The sequence below is a fragment of the Colletotrichum navitas genome (assembly GCF_030913465.1).
Source record: "Colletotrichum navitas strain CBS 125086 chromosome Unknown LY79scaffold_9, whole genome shotgun sequence".
Taxonomy (NCBI): Eukaryota; Fungi; Ascomycota; class Sordariomycetes; order Glomerellales; family Glomerellaceae; genus Colletotrichum; species Colletotrichum navitas.
Genome location: NW_026850555.1, coordinates 617,985 through 645,531, shown reverse-complemented (window position 1 = coordinate 645,531; position 27,547 = coordinate 617,985). Strand labels below are relative to the sequence as shown.

General features: G+C 55.2%; 8 protein-coding genes and 1 non-coding gene across 9 annotated transcripts; 5 read left to right on the top strand and 4 right to left on the bottom strand.

Moving 5' to 3' along the window:
* Positions 1–319: 319 nt before the first annotated feature.
* On the bottom strand, positions 320–4,579 carry LY79DRAFT_508339 (Rapamycin-insensitive companion of mTOR, N-term-domain-containing protein; the record flags this gene model as incomplete). Its single annotated transcript, XM_060553928.1, has 3 exons — positions 320–2,059; positions 2,116–3,571; positions 3,627–4,579. The coding sequence occupies 3 exons, from the start codon at positions 4,577–4,579 to the stop codon at positions 320–322; spliced, it is 4,149 nt and encodes a 1,382-aa protein (XP_060418029.1).
* Positions 4,580–7,386: 2,807 nt separating this feature from the next.
* LY79DRAFT_508286 (urate oxidase) lies at positions 7,387–8,286 on the top strand (the record flags this gene model as incomplete). Its single annotated transcript, XM_060553921.1, has 1 exon — positions 7,387–8,286. One exon carries the CDS (start codon positions 7,387–7,389, stop codon positions 8,284–8,286), a length of 900 nt encoding a protein of 299 aa, XP_060418028.1.
* An 822-nt stretch (positions 8,287–9,108) lies between these two features.
* LY79DRAFT_508445 (ribosomal protein L13) lies at positions 9,109–9,733 on the bottom strand (the record flags this gene model as incomplete). Its single annotated transcript, XM_060553943.1, has 2 exons — positions 9,109–9,627; positions 9,713–9,733. The coding sequence occupies 2 exons, from the start codon at positions 9,731–9,733 to the stop codon at positions 9,109–9,111; spliced, it is 540 nt and encodes a 179-aa protein (XP_060418027.1).
* A 397-nt stretch (positions 9,734–10,130) lies between these two features.
* On the top strand, positions 10,131–12,393 carry LY79DRAFT_542519 (heavy-metal-associated domain-containing protein). Its single transcript, XM_060557009.1, has 4 exons — positions 10,131–10,519; positions 10,755–10,884; positions 11,185–11,262; positions 11,497–12,393. The coding sequence occupies exons 1-4, from the start codon at positions 10,412–10,414 to the stop codon at positions 12,033–12,035; spliced, it is 855 nt and encodes a 284-aa protein (XP_060418026.1). The 5' UTR covers positions 10,131–10,411; the 3' UTR covers positions 12,036–12,393.
* Positions 12,394–18,981: 6,588 nt separating this feature from the next.
* Positions 18,982–20,880, top strand: LY79DRAFT_587640 (tetratricopeptide; the record flags this gene model as incomplete). Its single annotated transcript, XM_060560799.1, has 6 exons — positions 18,982–18,996; positions 19,090–19,239; positions 19,294–19,629; positions 19,680–19,841; positions 19,917–20,795; positions 20,857–20,880. The coding sequence occupies 6 exons, from the start codon at positions 18,982–18,984 to the stop codon at positions 20,878–20,880; spliced, it is 1,566 nt and encodes a 521-aa protein (XP_060418025.1).
* A 1,274-nt stretch (positions 20,881–22,154) lies between these two features.
* Positions 22,155–24,297, bottom strand: LY79DRAFT_508106 (tRNA synthetase class I; the record flags this gene model as incomplete). Its single annotated transcript, XM_060553897.1, has 5 exons — positions 22,155–22,943; positions 23,023–23,295; positions 23,366–23,752; positions 23,812–23,922; positions 23,977–24,297. 5 exons carry the CDS (start codon positions 24,295–24,297, stop codon positions 22,155–22,157), a joined length of 1,881 nt encoding a protein of 626 aa, XP_060418024.1.
* Positions 24,298–24,414: 117 nt separating this feature from the next.
* On the bottom strand, positions 24,415–25,147 carry LY79DRAFT_542504 (uncharacterized protein). Its single transcript, XM_060557008.1, has one exon. The coding sequence runs from the start codon at positions 25,023–25,025 to the stop codon at positions 24,756–24,758; it is 270 nt and encodes an 89-aa protein (XP_060418023.1). The 5' UTR covers positions 25,026–25,147; the 3' UTR covers positions 24,415–24,755.
* Positions 25,148–25,353: 206 nt separating this feature from the next.
* Positions 25,354–26,852, top strand: LY79DRAFT_508302 (DnaJ domain-containing protein; the record flags this gene model as incomplete). The annotated part of the gene is made up of 4 exons (XM_060553923.1): positions 25,354–25,384; positions 25,461–25,519; positions 25,610–26,698; positions 26,763–26,852. The coding sequence occupies 4 exons, from the start codon at positions 25,354–25,356 to the stop codon at positions 26,850–26,852; spliced, it is 1,269 nt and encodes a 422-aa protein (XP_060418022.1).
* Positions 26,853–27,392: 540 nt separating this feature from the next.
* On the top strand, positions 27,393–27,479 carry LY79DRAFT_t57. The gene has a single exon. It is a non-coding gene; the product is annotated as a tRNA-Glu (tRNA).
* The last annotated feature ends 68 nt before the right edge of the window (positions 27,480–27,547 follow it).

The following is a 27,547-nucleotide window of genomic DNA, read 5'->3' as shown; positions in this document are numbered from 1 at the left end:
CCCTACTCCCCGGGAATCGATCGATGCGTATACAGCCAGCCAGCCAGCCGACTCCATCGTATCCATAGCTCGCTCAAATAGCAAGTCGTGATCTCTGAACGTCTGTTTGACAGTCAAAATATTGGCCGGTCCACCAGACTTATCCATCCCCAAAAGTTCGAGATATAGTACAAGAAAATCCAACAGCAAAATGCCTCACCAAGCTACTTGGTGAGGTTTCAAAATTTCACACGCCCTCTCCCGTTCCACACGCCGAGAAGTAGTTTGTGGGGAAAGAGGATGGAACGGGATGTGCCAATGTAGCCAGTCAGTGCAGCCGTCACGCCGTCTCGACCGAGCCCTCTGTGCCAGACGAGCTGTGACTATTCGGCCGTTCCGTCCTTATTGGAATATTCCTCACGAGCTCTGAAGGATCTGATATGCTCCTCTGTCTCTCGGTTCGGTTCTCATCACCAGATGAAGACGCATCGTCTTCGTGCTCTTCGTCTTCATCTTCGTCAGACCCACCATCACTGTCTTCGCCAAACACGATGCGGCGGAGGACGCTCTTGTCGAACATTTCTATCACCATTCGTCTAATAGGCAAACGGTAGTGGTTGTATTCAAGCATCGTCATGACGCGCTTGAACATCTTTGGGCACCTGAAACCTGGCACCTTGTGCTGCCTGATCTGCATTAGCTCGCCCATAGCGCGCTTGTACAGCACCATGTTACCGAGATCGACAACGAGATCGAGAATCCGCTGATTGGTGGCTGCTTCGTTGGTGAAGACCGGCAGATCTTCCTTCTCCAGAGGTGGGCGCGCTTCCGTGGGCGGCGGCGGAGTCAAGAACGTTTTCTGCGTGTCTGGTAACGTGATCTTGGAGGCGATGGCGTGCTTCCATGGCTTGAAGGAGAAGAACTTGGACAAGTCGTTGGGGATGCAGAATCCCAGGGACTCTCCCCTCGGTGAAAGATTTGCGTCCCACCCGCATTCTGAGAGGATCTCAAGGCCGTGGGCGGATCTAGAGATCAGACCGAGCACGAAGAAGGCGGTGCCGCGCAGGCTCATCACCTCGTGCTCCTCGGCGATTCTGACAATATCCTCAACGACGTCGCACGACTCAATAAAGGGAGCGCCGAGCTCCATCGAACCGACGTTTCCAACAGCCCACATTGACGACTTGACCTTTAGCATGAGCTCTGGGTCTTCTGACTGCATTCCGTACTCTTTGATGGTGTTGGCAAACTCGGCGAAATGGCCCTTGTCGTTGAGCAGCTTGCAGCCCTCTTGAGTGCGTGCAAGCTCGCGATAGAAATGGGGTGGTATATGGTTCTCTGGTTCCGCCTCCGCTTGAGCTTCGTCCACCATGTTCATGCGGTTCTGATGCTCCTCGGGATTCTCGAGAAACGCCTTGGCCAGGCTGGTCTCGATAACCCCGACGTACGAGTCGTTCCGGCCGAGAAACCAGTCGTCCATCTCGTTACTAATGTAATCAACGCCGTCGAGATAGTGATAGCCGATGGAAGAAGACAAGAACCGCAGGAGGAGAGGGGCGCCGATCTCGCCCAGGTGGTCCATCGTCGGACGACACTGAACAACGTATTCCAGGTATGCCTTCTTATTGCATGCCTTCTCGAGGATCTTAACCGCGGTTCGGCAGACTTCTACCTCAGGGTCGTACAGCTGGTCACACAGCTTTTCGATTGCCCATTTCCAGTCGACTTTGACGTAGGAAGGCTGTGATGCATCGAACGGCCTAGTTGCATACTTTCGCAGCGCATTCGTTGCCGTGATACGAATCTCTCTCGTTCCAGAAGTCAGGGCCTGCTCTATAAGCACCCGCGGGTGCCCTGGGATGCTGTAGTCGAAGTTGGAGAGCAACAGCTTGATCAAGTCGGGGCGCTGCTTATGACCGAGGATGTGGTACATCATGTTGAACATCCTCCAGCGCTGCAGGAGATCCAAGCCCCTAGGGTCGCCACTGAGGACACCAAGCATGGGGAAGTAACCCGCGCAAAGCGTGCTTTGCAGGCGGCCAGGGGAGAACATGGGATCCGCCGATGTCAGTCCACTGCTCTGCGAAAGCTGTTAGTCCTTTGCTCGCGTTGCTGTAGTTGAGGGGAGGGACTTACCGGATCGCATTGAGCAAGGCACTCGGCTATCTGCCGCAGCATCTTGTGATCCTGCAGATATTCGACGCCCTCATTAGACTGAAGCAGAGTATGCATCAAAGCACATCCTACCCTGACGTACTTTTGCGTGTTTTTGTTGCTGGAAAGATCGGAGAACCTGTGCTTAAAGGGACGGTAGAAGCTCATGATCCTGTTCATGAACTTGGAGACCCTGTTGACCTCGTCCAGCCGTTTTCCGTCTTGGAGCGGCCCTTCGATGATTCGTGAGATGACATCCCAGTTCCACTTCAAGTAGTTGGAGCTGTTCAGGACATTCGACTCGACCAAGAGCTGTCGGATTGCGCCCTCTTGAACCACAACCCCGGTGTTACTCTTGCGAGGCATGTCCGCGAGATTGCCCATGCTGTCATGTGACGGCAAGGTCCCGGCCGTGCTCACAGAAGGCGAGCTTCTGTACAGGGTCCTGCTCACCGAGCTAATCTGATAAACTATACCGGAAGCAATGAATCTGTTATCGTCCTTGAACTGAGTGGCGGCAGCGAACAGTTCTGGAAGCAGAGGGAGGTCGTTGCTCCAAGATGAGGGCAGGAGCCTGCTCGCCAACTTCAGCACTTCTCCAATGAGAAGACACGTCTTCCTCGACAACTGCGGCTCGCTAGTTCTTGCGACCTGGAGAAGGTTTTCCAAGAGACCAGCCTTGACGAACGTTGCCAGAAGGAGGGCAGTATAGTGATCCATGAAGTTTTGCTCCCCGGTATCTTCTTCCATAGGGGACGTTGACCCTGAGGGATTATGGTTTGAGATGGACTTGAGGCTGGCAACCCGTCCATACGTTGTCAACCGCCGGCCAGCGAGAAAGGACGAGGCCCATGAAGGGGATTTGATCCGGAGTAGAAGGTAGACAAGATCAATGACGGTTTCCCGGATGGTGGGTTGCGGAAGCACCATACTGGTAAGCAGCGACTTGAGTGCGCGAGAGTCATGCATCGTCAGTATCATCAGACCAGGCCAGCTCTTGAGGATCTTAGTGATGGCCTTTGCATTTTGCTTCAGTAGACTTTCGTTGGCCAGGATGATGTCCGTGAATGCCGTGAAGAGGACCTCCAGATCATAACCGGAGCGTAGGTAAACCCTCTTCTGCGGATTGTCCAGTATTTGCAAGTAGGAAGCCGTGAGTGACTCTGGTGACTTGTAGGTCCCTTCAATCAGAGCCTCAGAGAGCGGTGACAGGCCGCCAGATGCAACTGCCAGGGCAGGATCACGGAGCATGATCTCGGCAAGGGTCTCCAGACAAATGGACCGCAGGCGGTCTTCGGCTTGCTCGGCAACGGCAGCTATAGTTCGCACGACTGCGCGTGATAGTTCTTTGACTCCGTCCTTCACATCCAAGAAAGCTCGGACAAACTTCAAGGCTTGTTCACGCTCCAGATCGGCCTTGCGATCCTTGATTAATGACCTGTTTCCTATCAGCCAAAGCCCCACTGAGCGAGCTTGGGTTCTTTTGTACTCACGTCACAACAATCATGTCAGTGTTCAGACTGCGGATCTTTTTCAGGGACGACACATCTGAGATGGCATATCGGATCATGCGGTAGCCAGCAGCCACCACTTCCCGGGCCTCGCTGAGGAGCATGACTTGCATACGCATACCAAAGACAGACCACACCAGGTCATACTTGAGTGTCGGATGCCGCCTGAACAAGTCGACTAGGCTGTTGCCTCGACTGACATAGTATTCTGGGGGCATGCCCTCCTGTTCCAGAGCCTGGAGCAGCTCAGCCAGGAGGAAGGTAGGCGATTGTTCGGCTGCCTCCTCGTAATCAGATCCAGCGCCGCTGCGGGAAGCACTGGGGGGAGAACGCAAGCCGTTGTTGGCGGAAGAATACAGTGCATCATTGGTCCTTTGCCTTGTTGGAGTTGTCGGGGTTGCCTTAGGCCTAGAAGCGTCTGCAATCTTCTGGCGTAGGATCTTGATCCGCTGGTTGGATGCGTTGAGCTCTGCCTCGACCTTGGCCCTCTGCTCCTTTGTCTGCTTCGCCTTCTTGGCATTCAAGGCCTCCAACATGTTCTCGCTCCCATCCTTGATCTTCATCTCCCGATTCAGCTGTTCTCGGAGCGCTGCCAGCGTCTGCTCAGTAGCGGTGGCGCAATCCTCCTCGTCGACTTTATCGATGCTGTAGATATCGCCCCTGGAGCCAGATCGAGGTGGCATCATCTGGCTGCGCAGTTCAGAACTGAAACTCCCGGGGGCAATGGAGGGGTTGAGCGAGGAGCCTCGGGGTCCGAAGCTGGCGCCCGAGGCGCCCAAGCTTCTCGAAGCATTGGCAGATGATGCGGAGGGCGGCTGGAGACCGCCGGTGCTCGCCTCGCGCTCGAAACTGGGGCGTGGGTTGAGGGTATTGAGGCTCGACACAGACTGCTGAGGCGACAGTGCCTTTTGAGACTGACTGGAGGCGCCCAGCATGGCGGTGAAACCACTCTACGATACCACCTTTTTCCGGGGCCTCTCCGTAGGTCGTTGCATTCGGGCGACTGTTATCGCAAGATTGCTTTGATATATGCGGCTGTTGTTATCTGTGTGTAGGGGGGCAGTTCGTCGGGTTCGTCGTTCGCGCGGGATAAAGGACCGTCGCCAACCAATGTGTGATATATCGCGACAGGGGTGCCGAGGTTCAATTCGAGGGCGGGGCCACTTTTGATATGAGGCACTCGGAGACAGTGAGCAGGCAGCTACGGGCAGCGATCGATAAGGTGAATAGTCGGGTCGCAGTATGTTGGGCGCAGGTGGTGATTCCAGTCGGACGGTGGCCCTGCAGAGCCAAGCCAAGGTCGTCAGTCCGAGTGGAGATGCAGTTGGGGGAGGGGGTCCAATGCTGAGAGTCTGCGCAACAGAGAAAATGGATCTTGGAGGGTTTTCGCACTCGCGCGTCGCTCTCGAGGCAACGAAGGGTGACCAAGGTTGGTTGAAAAGGAGAACGAGGTATGGCGTTGTCGTTGACAATTGAACGAGTCGGGCGTCGTATGTAATCTGGTTCACAAGTCCACGGTTCACGGCTCACGGTCCTCGGTCGCTGTGCCCCAACCCAACCTGCGCCAGCTCTCTGCCTGCTCCGCGCTGCCAGCTTCAGGAGTGGAGACACATTTGTCGCTAGTGTGCTGCGGGTTGTGGTACAGTCAGTCGCTTGGTACTGCTCCAGCGGGTGTCGATGTATGGTGTGGGTGGTGTTCAGGGGGGTCTGTTGTTGAGCAGTGCAGTAGTGGAGGTGCAGTGTCAGGACATTCTTCAGGCTGGACAGACAGGGAGTTGGCAGTGTCGGACTGCTAGCGGAGATAAGGCAGCTACAGTAGTTGGTCTTGGAGTCGGACCTCGTCCATGCCAAACACTCACTTTTACTAATCTGCCGTTTCCCAAACCAAACCATAGCTAATGTATTTTACCTACTACTCGCTTCAATCGTACATAGGTAGGTAGGTAGGTACCATAAGTCACTATAAGACTCGCTTCGCCCGCCCACCCGCCGAAAGCATGGACCATAACCTCTCCTTGTCTTCGGTGTGATCGAGATGCTTTTTTAGAAAGCGCTTACTGCTGAAAATACACGTCTTCCCTTTATCGATAAGAGACAAGATACTGAACCTTCTTCACTTTTACTCTTGACAACTTTGGCGATGCCTGACCGCAACCAAGCCTTCCCAAGCCCCTAGGCGCTCTAGACAGCACCCGTGTAGGCCAGAGATCCCTCATCTCACAATATCCAGGGCGTTCGTCAACAACAACGTGCTCGATTGATTGCCCCCGTCCTCCTGCACAGGGACAAAGGTTCTTTGGACGATCATGGATCGAAATAACAACATGTCCCCTTTTCCCTCTCTACAATACATTCGGACAACAGCCAAAGATGAGAGCCCGCCGATGACCAACAAGCATGGGGCATCCTCTTGCTATTCTCGAGGAACTCCCTTGCTGCCTGAAGCTGCTTGTGCCACAGCGTCGACTACCACCGCCAATGCTGAAACACGGCCGGCTCCTCCTCTATCTACGTCTACCACACATCTTCCAGATTGGATGCGGATATCTTCACTATCGGATTACCGCCCGACAAAACCGAGGGGATAGGCCGCGGCTAATTATACGGTTGCTTGCGGGAAACGGCAATGGCCAGAATCATTTCTGTCAGTGGCACGTCACGTACGGGATAGGTTTTGGCTCTTCGGCCCTTGGACCTGATATTCACCAGTCCTGAGATGACGGGTGGGCCGGCTCCGTCTTCGCGAACCTCATCTCACTTCAAAACTCAACCTCGCATCAGGCCGAGGGCGGTTAACTTTCGCGGGAAATGGCTTAGATGAGGCGGGGAGTTCGATAAGTGTTGTTCTAGATGATGTGCTGTGCGCCATTCGTGCAAGCACCTTTTGAGAACCTCCTAGGATGTGAATTGTACAGTATGCTTTTTTCGGAGCCGGCCATTGAAGCCTATGGGCACATGAAGCGCTTGCGGTTGGCTTTCTAAGACCACTGGCATAAAACAAACACCGATTCTCAGGCTTTCTGTGGTTCAGTCGATCCTGAAGGCGTTTGCTTCGGAAACCTAGGGCTCGCAACCATGAGAGTGGGAAAGAAAGAAAGGGGGGGGAAAGAGGGGAAACACGAGTCTTGCTTGTCGCTCATCGCCTGCCGGAGGTCGCATCACGAAGAGCGGCTGAATGCGGCGACCTGCCTGCCAAGCACCAAAGGGCATCGGCGGGCTCCGGCGGCTCCACTCCACGCCAGTAAGACCATCTTACCCCATGCCTACCGGTCCCCTTTCAAGCAATCGGGTCAGTTCGGCCAGCGCCTCTGCCATTGGAACGTCCCCTCCCCGTAGGAAGCAAACATGCCGACTCAAGACGCGACCACGCTATCTATCTCCGGGTTCCGTGTCGGTGGGTGACGTCCAAGGAAGCTAAACCAACGAGTGGGAAAACCTCACTCGTCTCCCAGGGAGCCTTTGATATATATATATATATATATAACCGCTTTGTTTCCCCTCCTCGAAACCGTCCCTTTCCCCAACGCTTGCTCCTCGTCTCTTGTCTCACTGTCCGACCACCACAACTCTTCTTCCTTCATTGATACCCAAGAGAGTCCTCACTGCGGGTCTCATCTTTCTTTTGCTGCTCATCTCATCCTTGAACCGTGATAACGTCCATCTCCCTCACTCGTGACACCCTCCCATCCTCCCCCTCTTTTTATTACGTCTCACGCGGAACAACCCTCATCGCAAATTCGCAATGTCGTATCTCGCTTCCGCCCGCTACGGCAAGGACAATGTCCGCGTCTACAAGGTCGAGCGCAACGGCGCCACTCAGACCGTCACCGAGATGACCGTCTGCTGCCTCCTGGAGGGCGACATCGACGTCTCCTTCACGGCCGCCGACAACAGCGTCGTTGTCGCCACTGACTCCATCAAGAACACCGTTTACATCAAGGCCAAGGAGAACCCCGTCAACCCGCCCGAGCTCTTCGCCTCCATCCTCGGCGCTCACTTCCTCGACACTTACGCCCACATCCACACCGCCAACGTCAAGATCGTCCAGCACCGCTGGACCCGCATGACCGTCGACGGACGGCCGCACCCCCACTCATTCTACCGCGACGGCGAGGAGACCCGCAACGTTGAGGCTCGCGTCTCCCGCCGCGACGGCATCGCCCTCACCAGCGCCATACAGAAGCTCACTGTACTCAAGTCCACCGGCTCCGCCTTCCACGGCTTCGTCCGCGACGAGTACACCACCCTCCCCGAGACCTGGGACCGCATCCTCTCCACCGACGTCGACGCCGGCTGGACCTGGGCGTTCCCAGACCTCGCCGCCGTCCGCGCCGCCGTCCCCAAGTTCGACCCCGCTTGGCAGGCCGCCCGCGACATCACCATGAAGACCTTTGCCGAGGACGAGAGCGCCAGCGTCCAGAACACCATGTACAAGATGTGCGAGCAGATCCTCGCCGCCGTCCCCGAGACCCTGACTGTCACCTACTCTCTGCCTAACAAGCACTACTTTGAGATCGACCTGAGCTGGCACAAGGGGCTGCAGAACACCGGCAAGGACGCCGAGGTCTACGCTCCGCAGTCCGGGCCCAACGGTCTCATCAAATGCGAGGTCGCCCGCAAGCTCGGGTCATCCAAGCTATGAGACGCTCGGGCAGTGTAGGAGAGCGTAGGAGGTGAGTGGGAGGTCGACGCGGAAAGCAAGAGCCCGGGAGAGGAAGGCATCCTCAATAGAATCAGCATCTGCATTTATCCTGGCCGTCTATGTCCTGGCTAGACCCGGTCAGCTGTTTATAGTAATAATGAGCCTTGAACCCAGAATGAGAATTCAATGTGCAAACCGCAGCATTTCTATTTGGCCCAATCTAGTCGGTGATCTGTGTCTCTCAGATTCGACATATCTAACAAGTAGGTCGTATACGCCATCTACATATGAACCATGAATCGATAAACGGTATCACAACGTCCTCTTTTGTGATAAAAAAGGAACCTCACCCCCCTCCCACAGGTCCGATTCATGTGATTTTAGCCATCCATGCGAACAGCCTCACCCTGGGTGTGCTCTGACCGTGAGCCACTCTGTCGTCATTTAACTGCATAGTAATTGTTGAGTACGTCTAGAACAACATACATCATTCAACCCTAGATCCCAACCCCATTGAAGCCCTCATTGAAGCAATCCTACCTCTATGCGGTCGCAAGGGAAAGCTTCGGGAGCCGCCTAAGTGCCCTCGAGACAAACTAGACGGACTAATCGCTGCCACAGTCGTACCTAGCACTCGGCAGACACCGCGACCCAAGTTGTGAGAACGATAAGACTTCGATTTTGAGATGCCCGTATTCATACAGAATATACACGCCGGTACAGACGACCGCTCCATCCTCTTGCCTGTCCAAGTCCGTGGTCCCCTTCACCACCACCACCACTGGTGACACACCGATTAAACCACATCCTTTCACATGCCTCTCATATCCTCTCCGAGTCCGCCTCCCGAATCGCCTTGACCTGCTCCTCCCACCCGTGCTGCCCGACGGGGACGCCTCCGAACCGGATCACGTTTTTCTTATAGGGGTGCGCCTCGCCCTCGAACGCCTTGAGCCTCGCCAGCCGCGGGGCGCGCAGCCTGTTCTTGGGCAGCATGCCGCTGACCGCCTTGCGCAGCACCTCTGCGCCGCCGTGCTTCTCCATCAGTACGTCCATGGTGACGGCCTGCAGCGAGCCTGGACGGGTGTTGTGCCGGTAGTACGTCTTCTGCCACTTCTTGCGGCCCGTGACGTGCAGCGCCGCGCAGTCAGTCACGACGACGTAGTCGCCACAGTCCGTCGATGGGTCCCAGGTCGGCTTGTGCTTGCCCATTAGCAGCACGGCGATGCGCGAAGCGAGGCGGCCGAGGGACGGGGGGGTGACGCCCGGCTGGGTGGAGAGGGTTTCGTGGGGAGTTGAGGCGGAGACGTGGTGCCATACCCGGGAGTAGGAGAGGCGAGTCTGTCTCGCACGGCGGCCGGTGGTCAGCGGGTCTGCCTTTGTCTAGGAAAGTTCAATTGGGGAAAAGGGGTGGGAGAGAGCGTACCAGGCCAACGGTTTGCGACATTTTGAAGGTTGTTCTGGGCTGGCCGCCTCAGCCGATCCTCCGTTTAGCTGTATTCGCGGGTCGTGCCGTTCGTCGGGGCGGAGGCTGGCAGCAGGTTGTCGCAGCAGCGAATCTGTCTCGTTCGGTCGTTGGAAGGGCTATGCGCGTTGTTGGCGTCGGTTGGCGATCGATATCGGTTCAATCTATTGAGACCTGAGCTCCCCAAAATTTTGGAGACACGAGAGCACGAGCGCTATCACGTGATGCAATCGATAAGATAACATGAGAAACACTAAGAAATGGCCAGGTGCCAGCAGCTGAAGAAAGCGAGCGCCGACTTTGGCCCGATCGCAGCACCTTCCGCCCATGGCGGGCAGCACAGTCGCATCCCTTTCTATGCCCTTCTACCCCCGCCGTTGCGAGGAGGGGCAGGTGAATATGAATGTGGTGCGCATTGGGTAAGGCGATTTCAAAGCAACAATCCCCTAACGCCATCAGCGACAGTTGAACTCCACGAACGTAGGACCGACGGAAAGTATTAAAAAGCGCATCCGGCTCTCCCCATTGGACGCAATCACGCCCGTCCTTACCAAGAAATACGTTCCCCCTCGAACTTCGGGTGTGCAGGGTTTACAACCATCTTCCTTCCCGAAAGCACATTGCACTTTTTTCTTTGTAGTATCATCTCGGGGTCGGAGCATGCTCTACTGCCTAACCGACTTCCTCCACAACTACCGCTCTCTGTTACGAAGCCCGCTGCAGCCAAGCAGACTACCCTTCACGATGACCGTCTCATATCCATTCCAGGTGAGTTGGGGCTGTTCCACTTCCACTTCGCTCGTCTGCGCAAGTCTACTTCTGCATCCACGCCTGTCCGGCTCATCAGTGGGATCTGACCAAACAATCCCACCGGCAGCCGTCCCGCCAGAACGGACCCGAAGGCTTGCTTGCGTGTTTCCATTGCTGTCTCTGGCAGTGCAGAAAAAAGGGGATTGTTGTTCAAAACTACGATGGCTAATGAAACGTCCGAAAACCTGACTAGACCGTTTTTGCTGTCCCCATGACATGTGACAGCTGCGTCAAGGACGTTTCAGACTCGTTGTACAAACTGGGGGGCATCACCAAGGTCGAGGCCAACCTCGAGGACCAATTGCTATCTGTCGAGGGCACAGGTACGCCGTTTTCTGCTGCAAACTCTGAAAGTTCCTTTTCTTCCTCTTCTTCTTTGTCGCCCAACAACGCCTTTCTCGTTCCCACCCCCTCCCCCTTTTACACCCCTTGTTCGTCTGGGCTATACACTTTGAGATTTTCTCAAGCTTATTCCCTTTGGGTGACTTCTTGGGAGTTCCATAATTTGCCAAGAGCTGCATTGCTGGCCCCCCGTTATTGGACGGATTGATGGGCTCAATATTGGGGCCTCGGCGTTTGGAAAATGGTAGACGCTGACTGACAATCTTGGCGACGTTTTACAGCCGCGCCGTCTTCCATTGTCGATGCCATTCAAGCCACTGGCAGGGACGCTATCCTGCGAGGCTCGGGGGGATCAAACAGTAGGTCAACCAAAGCCTCTCCTCACCATTCCTCGATTGGATCTTGTCCAACTCGATCACCCCAACTTCCTGTAACTACTTTGCGGGCATAAAACCTTGTTTCCCGATGCCACTACCACCCACCTCACCTTCTCATGCCGGTACTGGTGTCGGTAGAGGAGGTTTGGGTTGCATGCAGACTTGCTCGCGTTGGAATACCGGACATGGTCTAGTAGCTTACTTACCACCCACCAGGCGCGGCTGTCAGCATCCTCGAGTCCTTTTACCGTGCAGACGATGCCGAGCATGCAAGTAAAGAGTTGGATGGGGGGTCAGATAGAGAGGTCAGGGGCTTGGCCAGAATGGTGCAGGTTTCTCCGACTACCACTCTAATCGACTTGACGCTACGCGGTGTGGCCCCCGGCTCTTACAGAGCGACGATCCGTGAGTATGGCAACCTGGCAGAGGGTGCATCTTCGACTGGCCCTGTCTGGTCGGGAGGTAGCGAAGGCAATGCCGCCAAGGGGTTCTTGGGCGTTTTCCACGTCAGCAAGGATGGCAGAGGCAGCGCGTACCTCGACAAGCCCTTTCAGATCTGGGAAGTCATTGGCCATGCGATGGTCGTCTCGAGACAAGATGAATCTGCAGGGGCGCTGAAAAACGACTCCGACACCGTAGTTGGCGTGATTGCCAGGAGTGCCGGCGTGTGGGACAATGACAAGACCGTGTGCTCTTGTACCGGCAAGACGTTGTGGGAGGAGCGAAAGGAGAAGGTTGAGAAGGGCATGCTCTAGGCCTCATCTTAAGCACCCCGTGGGAACCCCTCGAATGATGTACGAAATGAACCACGAAATCAACGAAAGATTCCCCAATATGTTTTAGTCCCAGGAATCTCGGTTGTCAAGCCGAATATTAAACTTGCAGAGGATCATCAGCGGCAGCACGTGGAGATGGCAGTCACTGTAAACAACATCGTACGATTTTTGTGATGAACAGAGACTTTGGACCGCGTCTGCCACGTCCCGACAAGGCCCAGTGGCCAAGGCTCCCAGGACCTTGACAAGCCAGATGCCAGGGGGGGGTGGTTGTGCCTGCAGTCGTGGTGTGAGAAATCCTAGGAACCACCCCACTAATGGGCTTGACAATGAGGCTGAGTCTTTGAATGCCTTGGCGTTCTATGCCGGAATAGGTGCCGGGGGGAGGGGGAGGGTGGGCATGGAGCAGGATGACGAAGCACTGGACTCTGGGGTCTCGGCAAGGTTATTGGACCCGACATTTGTATCTGGCCCGTTATGTTAACCTTTGTATGCCAAGCTTTCCAAGGCTTGTCTCGGCCAGACTTTTCCGCCGAGTTCTTGATCGTCTCCAGGCGCTGGGACAGTGGAGCCTAAGGAATATGGGAGGACTGTACGTATGGGTAGAGAAGGAGAAGCCTGCGCCAGGGGGGTTCAGAGCAGGGCTTGCAGGCATGGCATCAGCGTCGGGCTTGATGCAGATCATGTCAGAAGAAACACTGACAATAGACCCGGGAGATACTCCCCACCGATCGAAGACCGGAAGGAGGCGGAGCGTGAGTGACAGGTGGTAGATGAGACGAATTCCTAGGCGTGTGTACTGGTAGCGGAACAGGGACCAGAGGCGCTACCTTATTTATGTGGGTCGTAGGACGCCGGGACCGCCGCCATGCCGTGACGAGGCCCACTTGTAAGGGAGTGTACGCAGTTGGGACAGCTGGAAGCGGGTGACACTACAGGATGGAAAGTGGCCGACACGCACCCGAGTACGTGTGTACATGGTAAGGGGTCGAAGGGGTGGAGAGGATAGCCGGGTTTGAAACCAGCCTGATATCGGATGTTGGATACTGCCGTCTGCGCGTACAAGTCGAGCAAGGCAGCCCGAAAAGAGGACAGGGCGGCAGGGAAGGCAAGGCCGTTCATCGACGACGGCCTGGGTAGGACATATGATGGGAATCTGAGTGATGATGAGGGCATCGTAGGCGCGACGGTGATGCCACTGCGCGAAACTAAACATGCTGGTGAGGGTGTGATTTGAGGAACAGCTGTCGAGTACTAGTAAGGACTATAATCGGGAGATGCAGCGGTTTGGCGGCGATCACTTAATCTGGCTGCCAGTAGTGGGGGTTGCCCTGCTAGCAGGGGCCGTCAAAGGTTGCATTGAGGGAGAAGAACGGCGGCGATCGCACCGCGTCACTGGTTGATTCATCCGTTAGAAAGGATGCCCAGACTTGTGACGGTTTCTGGGTGAAGAGACACTTGTTCACAAGGATGGAGGCGGTGGTAATGACCCGGCAATACAGGCAAATCGGATTGTGCGCTGTTGTCAGAAGCTTTCAAGTGCGATGCGATGCGATGCGATGCGACGCATTGCGTGGCGTTGTGTGGCGTCTGTGTGTTTGTGTTGACGACGGACGCCTCTGGTTGCCTCGACCAAGACGTCGTTGAGGGTCGGAATGGAAGGGGCCTTTGGTGAACGAGGTGCAGTAAGCTCTCCGAGTGTGGATGACTCCTCGACTTGGCCGGATGCTGCGTGATAAAACACGGTCAGGTACGTGGGTTCATGCGGCGGAGCGGCTGGTGGCCCGCACGGGGGTGCAAGTACCCATCGATCGCGGCACGGAAAGACAACGTACAGACCTAGGTAGCAAGGGCGATATGTTGCAGGTGGTTGATCTGTCAAGAAGCACCGAAGGAAGAAGCGTGCCGCCCCTGTAGGCGGGACGTTCGTCGGTGGAGACTCTATTTTGCATGGGGTTTCCAAAACAGCCTAGAGGACAAGCGAGTTTCGCAGAATCTCTGAGACTGGGACGCGCAGGGATAATTAGAGTTGGTGATACCGTCCTTCTATCAACGGTGTATGCTCGGAATTTGTGCTTCTTCCGGATTTTTGGGTTATGGGATAACGGGGGAAGAGACTGTTGAGAGATGCAAGCCACTCCATTCGTAGCGAAAGGGTCCGATTTTACCTTATCGTAGGTTGTGTGGTTTATGATGTTCTGTTCTTTTCGTGCTTTGGGGGGCTCGTGCTGCCATGCCTTACATCATTGACTTCCCAATGTAGGAAGAAGAGTTGCAGGCATTCGCTTGACACCCTGCATTGGGGGGGGGGGGTTCCCTCTTTTTTTTCTCCCGCACTTTATCCTTCTTCGCGGTATACATACTGTATACTGCCATCAATGACAGGCAGCAGCTGCCGGTGTACAGACACCGAGACAACTGACCAAGATACCACCTACCTACTTACCTAGGTACCTAAGTTACGAAAAAGCAGGTAGATGCTGTTTCTCGGGCCGGAACGCAAGCTATGAATGTTGCTGTTGCTGCTTGCATCAAGATCAGATGAGGTACCACCTAAGTATGTAGGTAGTAGGCAGGTAGATACCCAGATAGGCAGGCCAATGGACCCAACCGATAGGTTGTGGCTGGTCATCCCCACCCCCTCCTTAGAATGCCCATGACATGCCCTACTACCGGTACAGTACGTTGCTGACAGATTGAAGCCAAGCTTCGGTCCGGCATCCCTGTCCTTGCACGGTTTTGAGGCTTCCTCCCTTCAACTACACGACGCTTTCGATCAATAGCGTAAAACCAAGACAGGCCAAACAGAGGACTCTGGGAAAACGGTAAGCGGCAGAGGCGCTCACCCGGATAACGATCGATGGTCTCCACCACTCCGAGGCAGGTTAAGGCTACGCGAGAAACCTCGGGGGCCGCGGCAGATAAGGTTGTCTTTTGTCTATACCTGTTCTGGTACAAGACTGAACGGGATACAATTCCTCGGCTGGATGGGAACTCTTTTATGGTTATCCTTATCGAGCACTGTGCTTTCCTCTTATTCCTCTCTCCCTTGAGCTGGTGCCGCAGGATGCGTGATTGTTGGCACACTCGTCACACCACGATGGCATCATCAAGTGCCAGAAACGACCGAGCACCATCTCAGCCTCGTTTCCCGTACAGCCCGGGCCTGTGGAATGCAACTAGCTATCTATGCAGGAACGCCGTCTTTAACAGGCACATACATGATGGACTGCCGAGACTGTGCCGCAGTCTCGCAGAGGTCTCGACCTGTGGGTGGGGGACTCTGTGTCACCGCTGGTGCCTTTGGTGTCTCTCGCCGGCCGTCATCGACCCCATCGTATGCTAATGCATCAATACCAAAGTTGGCATGGACGTTGCCAGCAGTCTGGAGGTACTTGACGCGGGCTTCGGCGCGGTTCGGCAAAACCTCTGCCCAACACGCGCTAAGGCAGTCGGCGATGCCAACTCGCCAGAACAACCCCGTCACAACATCTTCGCCGGCGCTTAAACGTGTCATCGGCCTCGACTCTGCAAATGCATCAAACACTCTTGGGCACTGCTAGGTATTGTGTTTTGGACGGCTCGCATCATTTCGCCGGTCCAGCCGGCTGGTTTGACGGTCCCATTTCAGTATGGCGGCCTGCAAGCACTCACATCTAGCTTACCGGTACTTCTCGTCCTCATCCCTGGGACCGGAGAGGCAGAAAAAAAAAAAAAAAAACCCCGCGGTGACCATCAAGATCGGATGGCCCTGCCTGCAGTTACAGTCACACTTGCAGCATCTCCATATCTCAAGCCACGAGGCGTGATACGGCCGGCGAACTGCAGGCTGCGGGGTCCAGTCACCAAGAAGGAGCAAAGTGACGACTGTGATTATGACGGCGTTAGTCCGTCACGTACGCGCCGTTGGCCCGGTCCAAGACCCGTGTTCCTGGGGGGCCAATCAAGCGCACCTTGCAGGCGCTGGAACGCTTCGTGCATGGGAAGGCAGGCCCTGATTCGCAGTGGTTCCAAAATGCCTGCGACACCCGGCAATAGTGCATTGCCATTAAGGAACCGGAAGGCATTTGTACATACTCCGTATAAGCACGACGGCCAGGACAGGGAAGAATTGAAGAGCCTGTTAGGCCACTGCAAGATGTGCGATCTGACCCGCGGCGCCCTGACGCGGGCTGCGACTTCTTTCTGGCCTCCCCACTCTCGAGTGAGAACGGAGTCGTGAGTGGGTAGCGGTTAACAGGCAGACAGATTGCGGGTCAAACCTTAGCATCTCAGACTATCTCAAAGTACTGACCCACCTCCTCTTAAGTCACAAATTCTCCACACCACCAACTTCAAGTCCTCCACACTACTAACTTCAAATCTTTAACTCCTAGGTCAATATAAAGAGAAAAAAAGCTTTTTTATTAGTATAGTTTATAGCTTAAGTAATCTTTTGTTAAGGATAAGTCTCTAGGGGTAAATTTCTCTAAAAAGTTGATTTGTGCTACTATATTCTAGATGCACCTTAAGCTGATAGAGATATCTCTGTTTTCTTCTTTTTTCTCTAGGAAAAGGGTGAGCTGGTCTGTGCGTAGGTCTGTGCAGGATTAAGCGAGAGACTTCAAGAGGTACTTTGATGACTCAAGTGCTGCCCCGCAATGTGTCTGCCTGTTAACCGCTCCCCGTGAGTGCCCAGGCGTTCTCTTACACACACCCCGGAACGGACGGTCGGATGGGATGCCCAGACAAACCAGGGGTTTGCCTCCTCCTTCTCCTCCTCCTGCAAGGCGAGGCACAGAGGGTAAAGGAGGCCCGAGGGAACCCCAACATTCGATGCCGAGCACATTCACAACCCGGCATCTGGCGACGAGATATGCAAAGTGGTTCGATTTCAAGCAAAATCACTTGACGTCTTCACTCAATTAAGGCAAGTTTGTTTCCTCACCAGGCGGAATACCATGTCGAATACCAAAAGGAGGGATCTGCGCGGCTGCTTATAGATAGTATGCATATTGGTGGGAAACGGCACCGGGCGGGAGATTTTCTCTCTCTCTCCCCCCCCCCTCCATCTATCTGTCTGCCTCTAGCGCTGAGCTGTGTACTACGCGTGAATATGTCACTGCGGCCAGTTCTGCGACGCACCGGTTGCACAATTTTCGTCTCTTCTAAACAAGAGGGCGTGTAAAAAGTCGACCCAGAGACAGCAGACTCTCTTGCAAACAAGAGACAAGACATATTCCTACACCCCTCCCCTCCCCTCCCATGCTGCCCAAGCCATTCGTTCCGAGCTCTTCGCTCCCAGCAAGGCACCCCCCTCTCTCCCCCTTCTCACTCTCTCCTCTTGGACAAGCGTCGACGGCAACAGGAACAGCGCACACCCCCCATGGATCCTCCCTTCCCCCTCCCCCCTCCCCTACCTACTCCCCCTTTCCCTCTCCTGTGACTCTCAGCAGCTGGGCCAGCATCAGAGCACGAGCAACCTAAGCGTTTCCTGAAGGACTATCCAACTTGGAATATCAATCACTGTTGAGTACCTTGCATGATATACACCCAGTCTCGCGGCGGCCCACAACCCGACCAGTCAAGTCCCCCCCATGGTCCCTCGCTGCAAGCACCAACTCGACTCTATTTTCTCTACCCTCCTTTCCGTAGGCGCTGGCTTTTCGTCCTCGATCCATTCATTCATTCCCTTTCCTTTCCTCAAGACTCAGCTGCAAGCCTGACCATTCCATCACTTCCTGTTCCCTTCACATCACACTTGCCTGCTCCCCACGACTACATCCGAGTGAGTTGGGGGTCCACGATACGATAGCCTTCACCGACCTCGATCGAGCCCTGTCTTTTCTGACCCGCCAAACTACTCATAGTCGAACGACCGCCGGGGTTTCGACTCTAATTAACGCACGACTCCAATCCGAGAAGAGGAGCTGCCGCCCGACGACGCAGTCTTGTGCAATCTTCGTATCTGCTCATCTCTCACACTATCTATCGCCCACCCACGCGCACACAGACGCACGCACGTACACACCCACCTGCGCTGTCTTCTCTTCTCCCTCCCTCCCATCGTCACAGGCGGACAGACACGGAACACGGCTTCTCGGTTCTGGGCCATTTGAATTGGAACCGTCCAGACGTGAATAGCAAACATAACAACGGGCTGGCTTCGGAACACCCCTTCGGCGCGTTGCCCGACTTACATATTACTACGGCCTAGTCCATCCACCCACCTTGTCCTCTTTAACCACTGGACACGACGCACCCAAAAAGGACCGTCCTATCCCCTCCCCTCCCCGACAACTTAATCCCGTTTCTCGACGCACAACGCACACAAACCCGAAACACCGTCCTCCTTTTTGGCATCTACTTCTGCTGGACAGGAACGCAAGAGAAGAAGAAAAGGCAACCTTAACCAGGAGTAACAGACTCTAACTATCTTACCATTGGGCGAACCCTCTTTCTCAAAGAGGCATCTTCTCCCCGCCGTTGCATTGCCTTTTTCTGCACAAGATTTTGGCTACCGTCAGACGGGGCCAAGTATCGATCCCTGGTGTACCCGCCACGCGCCAAGATCTCCAGCTTGTCGCTGAGGTCCGAAGTGCATCCATTTCAGGCTCTGGTTCTATTGGAAGCGGGGGTAAGGACTCCAACCGTCATTTCAGTGGCGCCGAACACCGCACGACCGACAGACCGCCAGCCATCTCCCTAAATAAGCCCTGGGGGACCCTCCCTAGCCGCCCGCAGCGCACTTTGTTGTCGCTGTTCCGGTTCGCATCCCTCTTTTGGCTTTCGTCGTCGTTCCACGCCCACTGCACCGCATACCATCTCCACAATACCCGTTGCCGCTTTTTCGATCGCAGCAGCGACGGTCTGCTTGCGCAACATTTTCACGATCACGCCTTTTTTCGGCTCTCTTCCCTATTGATAATTCCAGCCCGGTGACACAATGTCGTTGAAACAGGTACGTGCTTTGCCGAGGAACAAGTCCGCTCTTGACAGACCCGAGCCACGCGCTTTCGACGTCGACGTGTTTGCTGACAGCTTCTCGCTACAGGAAATAGAAACCTGGGTGTCGGCCTTGGGCAAATACGACAACAATGAGTTCGATGAGGCCCTCAAGGATTTCGAGAAAATCTCCGACACGTCCAAAATTCTCTTCAACATGGGTGTCATTCATGCCACATTAGGAGAGCATGAGAAGGCTGTACGTCACGCCTCACCCGGTGTCCTGAGAGCTTTCGTGCTGATTTCAAACTAGGTTGAATGCTACCAGCGAGCCATTAAGCTTGACCAGTACTTGGCTGTCGCCTACTTCCAGCAGGGCGTCTCAAATTTCCTCCTTGGCGACTTCGAGGAGGCGCTCGCCAATTTCAACGACACTCTTCTCTACCTTCGCGGAAACACAATGATCGACTACGCCCAACTGGGGCTGCTCTTCAAACTCTACTCTTGCGAAGTCCTCTTCAACAGAGGTCTTTGCTACATCTATCTGCAACAAAAGGATGCTGGCTTGCAGGATCTGACATACGCTGTCAAGGAGAAGGTCGTGGAAGACCATAACGTGATTGACGAGGCGATCCGGGAAGAGGCAGAGGTAAGAATTGTTGCGTTCATCATCCCCAGCAGGCCTAACAACGATACCAGGGATACACCGTCTTCTCGATTCCCGTTGGCGTCGTCTACCGACCGAACGAAGCAAAGGTTCGCAACCTGAAGACAAAGGATTATCTCGGCAAGGCCAGGCTAGTCGCCGCCTCCGACCGCTCGAATGCTTTCACAGGCTTTGCTGGGTCCGAGATCAAGAATGTAGGCGGATCGGTTCCCATCCCAATCAGCTTCTATGGGAATCAATTTGCTAATCAGAGACTTCTTGGTTTCCAGGCCGGCAAGAACGACGTCAAGGATGACAGACCCAGTGATAACATCTCCTTCGCCGCCACCAATCTAGTCAAACCCGGTTTGGCATCCAGAAGACAGCAATCCGAGCCGCCCAACGGCCGCGGCGTCTTTCCTCCCACGCCCCCACCTGACCAGGTCGAGGCCAACAATGGCGCCACCATGACTCGTGGACAGTCTGTTCGCAACGGGCCCAAGCCGATGCTTGCCAAGCTGAACATTGAAAACTCACGACCTAACGAGCGATACCAGAAGACAAGTAGCCCTAACGACCGGAGAGGACCTCCGCCCGTGATGAGATCTGAGTCGCGGTCCGCTACGCCTAGTAGAGGATACTCTAGACGCGACCTTCAGATGCGTGGACGGTCGGCCGATGAGGAGCCGGAAGATGCGTACCCCGATGAACTGTACGATATGTACCAGAATGGCAACGGCACAAGACCGAGCCGACAACTCTCCCGCCGTGGACCGCCGCAACGGTACATGGACGAAGAGGAGGACGGTTCCGATTATGGCTCCTTCGATGAGGGCGACTTCGAAATGGTGTCCAACAGACGCCCGGGCACAAACTCAATGTCCTCTCGTGGCGGTTCAAGAAGACCCGAAGTCCGCAAGATTCGTGTCAAGGTCCATGCCGAAGATGTGCGGTACATCATGGTCGGCGGAGCGGTCGAGTTCCCTGACTTTGTCGATCGGATCCGCGAGAAGTTCGGTCTCCGCCGGAGATTCAAGATCAAGATTCGCGACGACGACGTGCCAAATGGCGATATGATCACCATGGGCGATCAAGATGATTTGGATATGGCTCTCATGAGCGTGAAGAGCCAAGCCAGGAAGGCAAGGCAAGAAATTGGCAAAATGGAGGTAAGTCACAATCGGATTCCGCTCGTGTCAGTTCATCAACGTCTCTAACTCTGTATCACAGATCTGGGTTCAAGAAATTATGTAGACGATTATACCCCAACCAAGCCTTTGACGATGTAATGACCAATAACCTGCTCGCTCTGGGCCTGCAACCTTTCCTTCTTCATCTAGTACACCTTTTATTATCGTCACCATTTGTTGCATTTTCAGAAGGATCGGTTGTAGACAAAGGGCGTATAAAACTGTGGGATGTGAATTAAGGGGAAACCAGAGGAGGATGGATAGCAGCTTAAGAAAGAAAGAGCCAGACAGAGCTGGCTCGATGGCACACCACCCAACAGCCGCAGACGACCCACGATCATAGCGCTGCATTGTTTAGAAGACGGAACACGAGCCCTGAGAGGCGGTTGGCTTCGGCGATTACGTTTTTCGTATTCCCCTTTACCTTTTCCCAACCTTCCCTTCTCTCTTTCTCTCTCTTTCTCTTTTTGGTCCGTCATCGTAATTTCCGTTTCGATTTATCATGTCTTTTCTTGTTTCTGCGCCCGTCTGTCATCTACAAACTCGTCTTTGCGAAGGGCGCAATACCAAACAATCTTAATGCACCTAGACCCATACAGCATTGCCCCTGCCGTCTCATGTGTATATGTGTGTATATGAATATGGGGCTTTTGTGAGGCCATAGGAAGTGAAGGCAGCCAAAGAACGGATCGGTCAAGCACCATAGGGATGCTTAGGGTTGTGTTAGTGCAGATTGAATCAGCAGGACAAATGGAATCCTACCCGCGTAGAGTTGTGTGCCTTTTGTGTTTCGGCGCATTGCCGCTTTGTTCATTACGGGGCAATGCGATTGGTGATTGCGTAAATATGGGGTGAGTATATGGCGGTTTCGACCTAATCTGTCGACTTGTGTCAGGTTTCTTGGCACACAGACAGTCTCAATACGGGAAGGTTCTCTTGACATGACCAAGTCTTAAATTCTGGGGCAGATGGCATAGTATTACTCCAGGCGAAACGCGCTGTCCGGGCACTATAATACACACCCACACAGGGAGAAAGAGAGAGTTTATTCATACAATATTATACGCCGCCGACTTGCTCCTGCGGCAAGTCAAACCAGACAGCAACATCGTGTGTTCCTTCGGACAACCCCTCGGACAGCCGCTGCTTCCCCCTTCCCCCGCGCTCAATTTTGGCGCCTCTGACAGGACGGGGAGACCAGCACTATGCTTGTTGCATGCCGGGAAGCCACGTAGAGGTTACGAGAGCCAACGAGTGGGAGAGCACTGGGGGGGAAGGAGGACAGAGCACAGCCGTCTTTCCCCGCTCACAGCCGCTTGACACCAAACGTCCTTCATCTCACTGTTCGGCACAGAGCTCGAACCTCGTCAAGGTCTCCGCGCGCCCCAGTAACGCGAGCTGCAACTTGGCAGGCTTGGCGCCGCGGTTGTGGTCGCCCGTAAGGACGAGCCGCAGCAGCGCATACGTCGCCTTATTGATCGGCCTGGCGGGTCTCTCCGGGTCGACGCAGGCGGCATGGCGCGCGGAGAAGTCGTTAATGACAGACTGCAGCCTATCTGGGGCCCAGTCGAGCTCATGGACGTCACGGAGGGAGGCGTGCAGGTCCGCGAGGAGGACCGGGGGCGGGGCCATGGTGTCCGCGAGGGAGAGGTTCTCGAGGGAGCGGGCGTAGGCGTGCGCCGATGGGCGGAGGAAGAGGGATGGATGCTCGTGGACCAGGTCCAGGGGGTCGACAGGGGAGTCGGCGGCGAGGGTGCGGTAGATCTGGAGGAGGTGGGCGGGGGCTGTGGCTGGAGTGGAGAGGAGCGGGGTGAGTGAGGTGAAGTCTGCCGTTGAGAAGAAGTGTCTTGAGTTGGTCGGGGAGGTGAGGATCTCGGGCGCAGCGGTTGTCGATGCGTCCTTGGTGGGCGAGGCACCTCCGGGAGAGGTGGAAGGTTCCGTGACAGATGAGGGGAGGAGAGATGAGATGCGGGAGAGGAGACTGGTAGTGGGCGGGAGGAGAGCTTGCTTGAGAAGTTCCTCGTCGGCGTTCTCCTCGCGCAGGCGATGGGTGAGGTGCTTGCGTTGGAAGACGGCGAGTTTGTCCGGGTTTGTCTTGATGTTGCCCTTTGTGAACCTGAGGGAGAACTGTAACATGATGTAAGTGAAAAGCCGATCAGAGTTTCTTCGTCGCCTGATCGGAGACGCGGAAGACGCTAACACATACTTTTTCAGCGAGCTCGTTTGTTGTGTAGAACACCTCGCCGCCCTTGGCGAGGTCCTTCTCGTTCATGCTCCAGCCCAGCAGCGCGAGCCAGTTGTTGAGCGCGGAGGGGAGGATGCCCTTGTCGCGGTAAGATGAGATGTCGATATCGTGGTTGCGCTTGCTGAGCTTCTCGCCGTTCTGGGCGCAGAGCAGGCCGGCGTGGGCGAAAGTCGGGGGTTCCCACTTGAAGGCGTCGTAGAGGGCGATGTGCTTGGGCGTCGAGATGAGCCATTCCTGTGTCAGTGTAAGCTTTGCTCAGGGATACGCGTAGAAGAGAGGGGGGCAAGAATGAAGGGTGACGAACAGCACCGCGGATGACGTGAGTAATCTCCATGAGGTGATCGTCGATCACATTGGCGAAGTGGTAGGTCGGGTACCCGTCACTCTTGACGAGGATGAAGTCGTCCTCGTCTTCGTTCTTCTGGTAGTTGCCGTAGACCCGGTCGACGAAGGACGGGCGGCCCTCGCTCCGGAATCGTACGACGTGCTTCTCGCCGTTGGCGGCACGGCGTTCGGCCTGGGACGGCGGTATGCCGCGGCACGTCCCTGGGTAGTGCGCGGAACCGCCGCCGTCGTCGAGGACCTGCTGCTTGTGACGCTCGAGGTCGTGCGCCGTGCAAAAGCAGCGGTAGGCCTTGCCCTCGTCGAGGAGCTTGGCGGTGTACTGCTTGTAGTAGTCCAGGCGTTTTGACTGCGGCGAGTTTAGAGAAGTGGTCTGACGACGATAGGGGCGATGAATAGGGGGTTTACTTGTTCGTAGGGTCCGTAGGGCCCGCCGACGTCGGGGCCTTCGTCCCAGTTCAGCTCAGCCCATTTGAGGTCTGTGAGTAGACGCTCGACGGCACCATCGACGATACGTGTCTTTTGGGTATGTTAGTTTTTAGCGTCTACCCGAAGCGTCGAGTCTCGACTCACCCGGTCCGTGTCTTCAACCCGAATGATGAACTGCCCGCCAGTAGCCCGTGCAATGAGCCAGTTGAAAAGAGCAGTCCTCAAAGACCCTAGGTGGAGGTATCCGGTAGGCGAAGGGGCGAAGCGCGTCCTGGCCGGCTTGTCAGGCAGTTCGCGAAGCCTCTTGTCGGCCAGCGGCGGCAACTTCTTCCTCAGCGCTTGGAAACCGCCCTTCACAGACGACGAGTGCCATCTTGGGGTGCCCGCGCTTCGGCACCAGCCGCATGCATGAAGCGAGCGCTGGAAAACGGGCCTACCCTGCTGTCTCAGGGCTATCGTCGACATCTCATAGACATTTATTACGACGCTGTAATGTCGCCAAAGTGCCGTTGTCGTTAATGAAAGGACTGATTTGGGTATGAAATTTGTCGATGAGCTTCAGCCACGTGTGGCGCAGCCATCATGCCTCAAGCGAGGTATTTCACATGTACTGGCTTACAAGCGCATGGCAGTGCATCGCTCAATGCCGGCCTGGCAGACCGACCCATAGCCGTCAAGATGCATTTCTAGCACTTTTCGGGCTCCGTGCGTCGCAGATACGAGGAGATAGAGGCTGTACGGAAGAGACTGCTGACTGGCGCCTCGACCGTACGTCCAGTTGTTGATATAGGAAACAGTGCCATGTCGTCCGACCGCTCTGTTGGAGGCGAGCTCGGATGACACCGATGGAATCTGAACAGCATGTCCAAGATCTTGTCAGAAGACTCGGGTCATTGTAGCTAAATTGGAAGAAGGTTCAGTATCTAGAATGCTTTTCGAACTTGAGCTCGGTGCCCCAGCAGCCTCGTCATCAATGGCCATCGAGCGTCTTCTTTGCTTGGGAAAGTGGGCGCGACAACGAAATAAACTCGTGTCTGGAACAGAGCACCGAACGGCCGTGCAACTAGTTGGCTGTAGCATGCCTTGACGCTGGCAAGGAAATTTACTGCAAACCCAACCAAGGCTTCTACAATCGCCAGGATAAATGAGTATACAACAAATGGGGTATGTCGAATAGTGGCTGGGCACTCCATGCTGATGAACAAGTGCAGGGGAGTGGATAGCTTGGCGGGCCACAGAACGTGGTACCCAGATTGATTACCTGATACCCACCACGCACTCCGAGGACAGCCGTAAGGGACCTCACGCCCCGTAAGGCACTGCATGTACACGTACCCCGCCAAACAAAGAGCCGCCGCGACAGGTACTCCAGACAAAATATTTTCAGGACTACTCCACATCCCACCACTTTCACATCCCCCAAACACGCCTTGAAGGTCGAATCTCGAGCGAATTTTCAGCCCGAGTACCCTTCGAGAAGCCTCAAGCATGGACAGTGGTGGACCGAGCGCCGGTCCCGACATGTCGGGGGAGGAAGACATTGATCTCTACGGTAAGTCTCTGCTGATGGAGCCTAGGGAGGGTACTTGAGTTTCTCGCTGTGGATCACATCTGACGCATTCTTCCAGAGCTCCTTGGGATCGATAAGGATGCTTCGCAGGATCAGATCAAGAAGGCATACCGCAAGGTTCGTGATACCCCCCGCGGTTGCGGCAACACCGTCGACGGCATCGCACGCAACAACACCCTGTACTGACTCGTCATCTTCCCCATTCAGGCTGCTCTTCTTCACCACCCTGACAAAGTCCCTGAGGACCGCAGAGAAGAATCGGAAGCCAAGTTCAAGGCTGTCAGCCAGGCTTACGAAATCCTCAAGGATGAGGACAAGCGCCACCTCTACGACACCCATGGCATGGCTGCCTTCGACCCCTCGCGGGGCGGCCCCGGCGGTCCCGGTGGCGTCGAAGTCGACCTGAACGATATCTTGTCACAAATGTTTGGCATGGGCATGGGCGGCCCTGGAGGTCCTGGCGGCGGCCCCAGAAGACCCCGTCGTGGCCCCGATGAGGACCAGCCCTACAAGGTCACGCTCGAGGAGTTGTACAAGGGCAAGACCGTCAAGTTCTCCGCGAACAAGCAGGTCGTCTGCGGCACCTGCAAGGGATCCGGCGCCAAGGCGAACGTCAAGCCCCAACAGTGCGAGAAGTGCCGGGGCGCCGGTATGACCGACGCCTTCCGCCAAGTCGGTCCAGGTCTGGTGCGCAAGGAGACTGTCATTTGCGACCGTTGCGAGGGATCCGGCAACTTTTACAAAGAGAAGGACCGCTGCAAGAAGTGCAAGGGCAAGCGTACGACGTCGGAGACCAAGGTTCTCGAGATCTACATCCCCAGAGGCTCTCAGAACGGCGAGAGGATCGTCTTGGAGGGTGAGGCAGACCAGCTCCCTGACCAGACACCTGGAGACATTGTCTTCCATCTGGCCGAGGAGCCCCACGACGAATTCACCCGCATTGGCAATGACTTGTCTGCCGAGCTGAACGTTACCCTTGCCGAGGCTCTGGGTGGCTTCTCCCGGACTGTCTTGACGCACCTCGACGGTCGCGGCATTCACATCGAGAGACCGCGCGGCAAGATCCTTCGCCCCGGCGACATTCTCAAGGTCCCTGGCGAGGGTATGCCTCACAAGCGCGGAGATACCAAGGGTGACTTGTACCTAATTGTCAATGTCGAATTCCCCGAGGATGGCTGGCTGAAGGACGACAAGGAGTACGACGCTCTGAACAAGCTCCTCCCGCCCCCGCCTCCAGCAATCGAGGCCGACGAGGTTGACGAGGTCGAATACGAGGAGGTGGATAGCCTGGACTCGGTGAGTTTCCGACATTTTCTCTGAAAAACACGCAATTTTGGCTGGCACTAACACTTGCCTATAGATGGGAGCCAACTCTGGCGACCCGCGGTTCGGTGGCGAATGGGAGGACGAGGAAGAGGATGACGGCCAGCCCCAGTGCCAGCCCCAGTAAGAAGACGCTAGGGTGATAAAGGATTTTAGAGGACAGAGTCTTTGGGCTTGACGCCCTGAACCTTACGACAGACATGACGACCGGGACGGTGTAGGGTGACCATAGACAGGGATCAGAGAGGAGTTTTGTTTGTTAGGTTGGGCATCATCCCGCTCATAAATGAAAGGCAGCCCACGAATGAGGCCACGTCGCTTCTCAGTTTTCAAGAACTTGAGCAGCCAACATAAACGATCATGGCACGGTAACAAGATCAACGGCTTCTAATGCTTCCCACTTGACTCCTCGTGCCAAGCAAGCAGATGACGCCAGGCCTGACATATCACTGCATCAAGCAAAGGGATGTTTGTCGTCCTGAATGAAACCGTTCGTTATGGCCGAGGATTATCACTTGTCAGTCCAAGTGCCGCCAAGGAAATAACAATAGTGACTCATTCAACAGAGGCGGTTGGAAGGGACCTTGATCGTTTGACGCCGTGCTGTTTCGTCCAAGACTGAGAACCTAAGCTAGCAACCTCAACGATTAACAATCGCATACTGCAATCCCATATAGTATAGTGGTTAGTATACTCCGCTTTCATGCCTCCTTTGAGACCCGGAGAGTCCCGAGTTCGAACCTCGGTGTGGGAAAACATGTTTTTGCTATTCGCCGATACAGGTTAGATGACCTTTTGCTTCGTCGAAAACGTCGGGGCCGG

Coding starts and splice junctions, on each gene's coding strand:
- LY79DRAFT_542519 (XM_060557009.1), top strand. CDS start 10,412: ATGCTCTACTGCCTAACCGACTTCCTCCACAACTACCGCTCTCTGTTA. Junction 10,885..11,184: donor GCTATCTGTCGAGGGCACAG/GTACGCCGTTTT, acceptor GACGTTTTACAG/CCGCGCCGTCTTCCATTGTC. Junction 11,263..11,496: donor AGGCTCGGGGGGATCAAACA/GTAGGTCAACCA, acceptor ACCACCCACCAG/GCGCGGCTGTCAGCATCCTC.
- LY79DRAFT_542504 (XM_060557008.1), bottom strand. CDS start 25,025: ATGGAGTGCCCAGCCACTATTCGACATACCCCATTTGTTGTATACTCA.